The following is a 7,001-nucleotide window of genomic DNA, read 5'->3' on the forward strand; positions in this document are numbered from 1 at the left end:
CTGTTTTAGTGGCAAACGGGCTGAGCTCCGGTTTGGCAGTTCATAAGAAAGTGCGGGAAAAGCTGAGGGTCAACGCCCACTGTTTGGACAGAGAAATTTTTGGATAGGTGGAGACATTGTATCACTCCGCGAGGGAGATGCGGGAGGCCTTTGCAGCGTCTGGATTGGCTGATTAGAGTTTGGCGGCAAGATTGTCGCAAGAGCATCATGCAGAGAGCGACAGGGGGAGAGCGTGTTGTGCCGTGAAAGCGGACGGTCGCAAAGTTCAGTAGCTCTGAGATAGGGACTTAGATTCTGAATACTGTGCTGTGTATGATCTAGAGTCTGCAGCTACAGTAGGACATCAGCGTCCACGATAGGCATTGCATTGACTACTAGTATAATTGCAGTTGATTCCGCCCTATAGGCTCGCAGTCACCATTAAACGTAGTCAACCAGTGCACAGAGCTATCATAGTGGTATTGCACGTTAGTACAAAACACACTGGGCTGCACCTTGAAGGTTGTTGAGCCAGTCTTGAAAGCGTTGTATACCATTTAGAGGAAATATAGGGCTTGTGATATTAGCAGTTTCTGAGTAGTTTATTTTGCTCAAGATATTTGAGAGACTTAGGCTGCGTTCACACTGCCGGCCGGGCCGGGCCGGGCTGACGCGTACTGTCTCGGCTCGTGCCTAGCCAGCTCAGGCCGACGTGTAGGGCATTCACACTGCGCGCCGCGCCGAGCCGGGTCGGCGGAATGGGGGAAAATCCACTTCTCCGATTTTCATGTTCTAAAAATTCTTAGAGGTATATAAGACTGCGCCACATCGTTTTATGAACTCATTTTTTCCTTAAAAGCGTTACTTACGTCGTGAAAAAAGAAAAAGTCTACTTTTCGTTTCGCGTGATTTCTTAGTTTCGTAACGCTTCCCAGCCGATTTTGAAGAAATTATGCGGCTAAAAAATCTGATTTTTGTACACGTGCTAGTGTAACATCTTAGCTTCGTATTGAATCATTTATCTTTTCGTATGTCTTAACAGTCATTGTTAAATGATGCTATTTGTCAACGTTGTGCACTTGATTTACAGATCTTGTAGTGAAAAAGTTATGTAGCGGGTAGCTTACTGTTAGATCCGTTTTAGACCATACATTGTTGCGTATGAAATGTAGCTAAAAGTACCAAAAAGTTTTTGAAATGATAATGACACTGATATCTGTCTCTGGTCACAAGTAATGCGAGATATTCAGTGGCGTCAGTGCCGCGTCCGCAAGCCACGGAGTTCGAGCGGTTACAGCTTGGTTTAATGTAGTCATATAATGCAGGACAGAAAAAAACTAATTACTAGTGATCAGTGGTGTAAAACTAATCACAAAAACAAACTGGAGATTTGTGATACGTTTACTGCAGAAACTGAAGCGCAATTCTGTAGTCTCGTTGTCTACTTTGACAGAAAAAAAAATAATGGAGAGTTAATGAAACTACTGTAGATCGACACAGACGTGCGTTTCATTGTTCTTCATTATTTTTTTCCTTCCTTGGCGGGCTGCGCTGCACCGTCAAGGTAATCCCTACTCTTTGGCTAAATGGCTGCTAGTTGCCGAAGGCCAAATAAATAAATTTAAAAAAATCCCCACCCTTCGACAGCTGAGAAGCAAGTCACTAGAAAACGCAGCTGCAGTCAACAGTTGCTCGCCTTTGGCTAGTGTGTGCTGGCGTGTAGAACAATGTCTTCACTCTTTTATTGGTATTGTTTTGACTCTGCAGTTACTCGTCGAGTTTTGAAGTACAGAAGAACTAGGAAGTTATGGATTCATCCCATAAATAGCGACAGACATTTAGGAGAGTTTTTTTGTTTACATGAAGAACTTAAAAACTATCCTGAAAAATTTTATTCATATTACAGAATGAATCATAATACATTTCAGTATGTGCTGCAGAACATTCAAGACAAAATTTCGAAACAGAACACAAATTTTCGCAGAAGTATAACAGCAGAAGAAAAATTGTGTATAACGATAAGGTAAGATTCGTTAGTACACACTTTTTGGTTTGCAGTAGAACTTTGTGCAGCATTCACTACCTCCAATTAATTGTAGTCATGCTTTTGTATTTTAAATTTCACAAACGCTTACCTCTGAGGGGAAGAGAGTTTATGGGACTCCTGAGAATCATCAGTAAGTAATTAGCTTCGTCATTTTGGGTAATGTCTTGCTGTGCCTTCAACGAAGAATCGCAGATACACTCCTTCAGAATTTTCCAACTTTTTCTTCGTTTTTCTTCATGATGCAGCGCTTGGCAGTGGTGATGGTTCATCATGTGGAGCCACTGATGACCTCACAGAATTCTTTTCATTACCTTGTAAGATAGACAGACTGATATGCCCTTTGACTCAGTGGTTCTATTTCCACTGGTAAGGAACTGTGCATAGCTCTTGGAACTTAGGAAAATCATATGACAGAACAAAGCCCGAGTGGAATTGCATTTTAATATACTATTCCCTGGATCACATGACCTTATTTTGCCAAGTTATACAAGTTATTCTCTGTAACTGTCTCTCAGGTCTTTGCATTTCGATTTCATTATTTTAATTGAAAGAATATAGAAGGATGCAAGAAAATGTCTCTTTAATTATTTATTGTTGTATAACTATGAAATGACATGGACTAAGTAAATATCTACTGTGCAAACAAAACTGTAAAAACTTCGCCCAACACCACACTTGAGTAACACATTTTACGATTTTTTTTCTCAGGTATCTGTCCACTGGCATCTCCTTTCATGCACTAGCATCGTCATTCCGATTAGGAGTGTCCACCGTATCAGTGTTGGTGAAAGACGTTTGTATGGCCATATGGGAGTCACTTGCCCCCATTCATTTACCAACGCCAACTGTTTCTCGATTTAAAGAAATTGCCAGTGAAATGCATACGAGATGGGGATTTCCAAACTGTGTTGGATGTATAGACGGGAAGCACATACGTGTCCAATGTCCTAAACTTTCTGGCAGCATGTTTTACAATTACAAACAGTATTATTCGATTGTACTCCAAGCAGTTGCTGATGCAAATTACAAATTTATAGCTGTGGATGTTGGTGCCTACGGTAAACAGTCTGATGCAGGCGTGTTTAAAGAAAGTATGTTATATAAGAAACTTACAAATGGGGAGCTGTTATTACCGCCACCAACAAGACTTGAAGGAATGTGTCAGGAACTACCGTACGTCATTTTGGGAGATGAAGCTTACCCCTTATTAGAGAATTTGATGAGACCTTTTCCTCGCAGAAATTTGGACAACGAGAAGATTCTATACAATGATATGCATTCCAGAGCAAGAAAAGTTGTTGAATGTGCATTTGGTATAATGACCAATAAATGGAGACTACTGAGGAAGGAAATTGAAACATCCGTTGACGTAGCTGATCACATAGTCAAGTGCATTTGTCTACTTCATAATATTGTCATTGACAGAGAAGGATGCAATGTTGAAGCTGAAAAGTTTTGTAACAATGCTGATATGCAGACAGCTGGTGCCACATTCAACAGAAATTCCACATTACGTTCGAAAACTGTCAGGAACACTTTTGTTGAATATTTCGTTAAAAATGCAACTTAAAATAATTAAAAAACCTCTCAAATAAATTTTGGAATTGAAATTACTTTGCTATTTACTGTATTTTTTTGTATCTCATTTCACTGTAAATAAAACAAATAAAATTATAAAGGAAAATAATTTATATTTGTGCGTACTATCTGAAACACACTCCTTGGTTACTTCGTTCCATAATCTGGAAACTGCATCAATACTGTCATACTAGCCGAAATTCTGATACCAAATTGATGGACACAAGTTAATGTCATGTATATGTTATTCTGCATCCATTAAAGTAAGAACACCGCAAAAAGATGTCACAGACAACAGCTTATAGTAACGTGCCACAACATGACTTTACAATGCATTGTCATCTGGTAGGGACACATTTCCGTCCCTCAGTGACACTCATATCTGCCTCCGTTTACAAGTAAATGCGAACTATTCAGTGGCGGCAATGCCGCGAACGCTGGCAAGATTGTTGTAAATGCATGTAGATTAAATAAATGAAATAAAAGTAATTTCGCATGTATCATTATAATAAACGTAATTTTTCCTCACTTATTGTGAAATGTGAGGTAACATCTTAAAATAAAAGACGTGTGCAGTCACATTTGTGATGAAAGCAGAAGGGAGACGTGTGATGCGTGTACTGCAGAAGCTGTAGTGCTGCTCCACAGGCTCGCGCCTGCGGTCGGCTCGCGCCGGCAATATTAAACACTCGGAATGTCGTCGGCTCGGCTCCGGGAGGCTCACGCCATGTCGGCGCGGCCCGGCCGCCAGTGTGAACACCGCAATTCAAAACCATTTGTTTGATATCGAAGCGGGCGGCGGCCCGGCCAGGCTCGGCTCGGCCCGGCCGGCAGTGTGAACGCAGCCTTATCCTAATTCAGCGACTTCACAGCTGCAGTCGTCGTCCCAGCAGTATCGACGGAGCCAGCACGCTGGTAGACGGTATTGTAAAACTTGCAGCAGCGGCAGTAAAGTTCAGAAATAGTTGTTGGATCATGTTCTTGCCATCCACTGAGTATCCGTGCAGTTTTGCTTACGATTCGTTATTGGTTATTTGTCTTTTTGCATGTTGTTTGATTTGTTTCTTGGTGGTGGTGTCCGAAGTACGTATTATTTCAGACACATTGAGATTACAGGAACGCAGTCAGATCGCATTTACCATTTTGCTTGTCCAGGGGTATAATTAAATCTAACTTCGCATCAACTTAACATTGAGATTATAGGAACGCAGTCAGATCGCATTTACCATTTGCTTATCCAGGGGCATAATTAAATCTAACTTCGCATCAACTTAACATTAAGAGCTGAGAGCCAATCTTACCAGTATAGTATATCTAAGAACAGTGTACAATTTGTTTAAATTGTTTGCATTGATGATTTGTTCAATATGATCTAATTTCTATCGTGAGATAATTTACAATAAATACAAGTTATTTACAATATCCCTTTTGATTCAGTAGTAGGTGGTAGTTGGCCATCACTGTCACAGTAAGATATCTTATTCATGTTTAATTTCGTCTACTACACCACAAGGAGAACCCTTTACAATGGCAGTGGTACGGTGTAAGACGTATGACTTTGTGGTCGTAGTTCTCCGCTAATGTATGAATCACATAATGCGTCTTCTGTGGCTTGTATCGTTCCACTAATTCCTGAAGTTCCGCTTCCTGCATATTCTGTCCAAAGGCTATTTTATTATCTTTCAATTAGCTGACTATTTCGTCACTCCTTGCAGCTGCCGTTGTGCCTTATTCAATTGTACAGAATAGTATGGCACATTGTCCATTACAAAAACACTACCAGAACTGACGTCTGGTAGAAAACGAGTAACGAACCAGTCTTTGAATATATCTGCACTCATCTCCTCGTTGTAGTGGACAGTTTTTTTGACTGAATCGTCATCATAGGACTGGGCACAAAACCGTTCAAAGAGCCAGCCCTCTTTATAATTTGTGACTCTCTTCACTGTCGCTGTAGAGATGTTCAATGCTTTTGCCACTCTGTCAACCACTTTACTCACTGATATGAAAGGCCCACCATTGTCCCTTTCCGTTTCAAAATAAACACGCTATTTGTATATAAATTCGCGTGCTTGGGATTTCAGCGTAGCTCCTTTCTCAAAATCCCTCTTCTGTACACAGCCATTTTCCACTTTTACACATTTATACACACTTTTCCACTTATAACACGGCAAGAAACTCACAGAAGTAGAGAAATGCACACGTATACAAACAAACGTAGGACACTGACTGAAAGCAGCGCTCGCCCAGCACTAAGGACAACACTGGAGCGTTGCCACGGTAACGTAAACAAAAGCTCACGATCTGGCTGGCCGTCGTGGATGCGCGAAGCACGTGCGCCAAGGCCGCGTCAACTGCAGAGCACTTCTCTCGCCCTGTTGAGTATAGGTACGTAATCGGAACTGCTTCACTTTAAAGACGAAATAGCGTGCTATCTGAGCCACTGTCAAATGACTGTTTGATTCAAGGTAGGGTACCAAAAATGTGGAAGCAGGCAGCGGCGATAATTGCTAGGATGAAGAGAGAGAAATACATCTTCATAAAACATGGTCTGATTTTAGAAAGGACTATACTAAAAAATCAGGGGATTTTAAGTTTTGGTAATAGTTATAACAAATACGCTATAGCTGTTATGGTAGACGTCAGTAGAGTTTAGTATAATTTTTGGTGGCCATCATTATTCGCGAGGTTAGGACAACTGAAGTTGCTTTAGTACTTCTATAATTTCTTCCGAAACTAGTGTAGTCCCACGGACATTTTATAATATGACAACGAAAAGAGAGGTGGCGATGAGATGGCTACAAGGGTCCTTATGTGGACCTGTCTTCAAGGATCCAGTGAGCCACTACAAGAAATGGCAGAAGAGTGCGCAACGGTCTCGGTGATGTTGCATACACGGACAACGTCCTGATAGTAGTTATGGAAATTCCAGGCTTTAAACTGAGTAAAAGTCGTGACTCAATAATGATATTATTGCAACACATTCACGACTTCCGAAAAAAAAAACTGTGTACATGCTGTTGGAGAGAAAGTTGTCAAAAACCAGGAATCCTTGCTTTAGAATACGTGATGATCCGATTATTAGAGAAGCGGTAAACCGATATTTTAGGGACATTTCTGTATTTTTGGTGTCTGTGTGAAAGGCTCTAAACACGCACAAAACAATCACTAAAACAACAAAAATTTTGGCTTATCATTGAATCCCGTTAATCTCTATGTCATACACAATAGCAGATTAGGCGAGGCCTGTTCAAATACTCCGATATGTGCGGCACAGTATACTGTGTAAGCATTTTTGGTACCTAAGAGATAACGTTAGTAGAAGATCTTTTAATGGTACTTGTAATGGATTCGATCTACTTACATAGAAGGGTAAAGAGTACCGAGCATTGTTCCA

The 7,001-nt window shown here is 40.8% G+C and overlaps 1 protein-coding gene across 1 annotated transcript; it reads left to right on the forward strand.

Moving 5' to 3' along the window:
* The first annotated feature begins 1,874 nt into the window (after positions 1-1,874).
* Positions 1,875-3,617, forward strand: LOC126161666 (uncharacterized). Its single transcript, XM_049917665.1, has 2 exons — positions 1,875-2,002; positions 2,735-3,617. The coding sequence occupies exons 1-2, from the start codon at positions 1,887-1,889 to the stop codon at positions 3,594-3,596; spliced, it is 978 nt and encodes a 325-aa protein (XP_049773622.1). The 5' UTR covers positions 1,875-1,886; the 3' UTR covers positions 3,597-3,617.
* Positions 3,618-7,001: the final 3,384 nt, after the last annotated feature.

The sequence above is a fragment of the Schistocerca cancellata genome, chromosome 1 (assembly GCF_023864275.1).
Source record: "Schistocerca cancellata isolate TAMUIC-IGC-003103 chromosome 1, iqSchCanc2.1, whole genome shotgun sequence".
Classification (NCBI taxonomy): domain Eukaryota; kingdom Metazoa; phylum Arthropoda; class Insecta; order Orthoptera; family Acrididae; genus Schistocerca; species Schistocerca cancellata.

Excerpts from the sequence above, each read along its gene's own strand:
- LOC126161666 (XM_049917665.1), top strand. The coding sequence starts at position 1,887 with ATGAATCATAATACATTTCAGTATGTGCTGCAGAACATTCAAGACAAA. Across the intron at positions 2,003-2,734 it reads AAATTGTGTATAACGATAAG|GTATCTGTCCACTGGCATCT; the intron begins GTAAGATTCGTT and ends TTTTTTTCTCAG.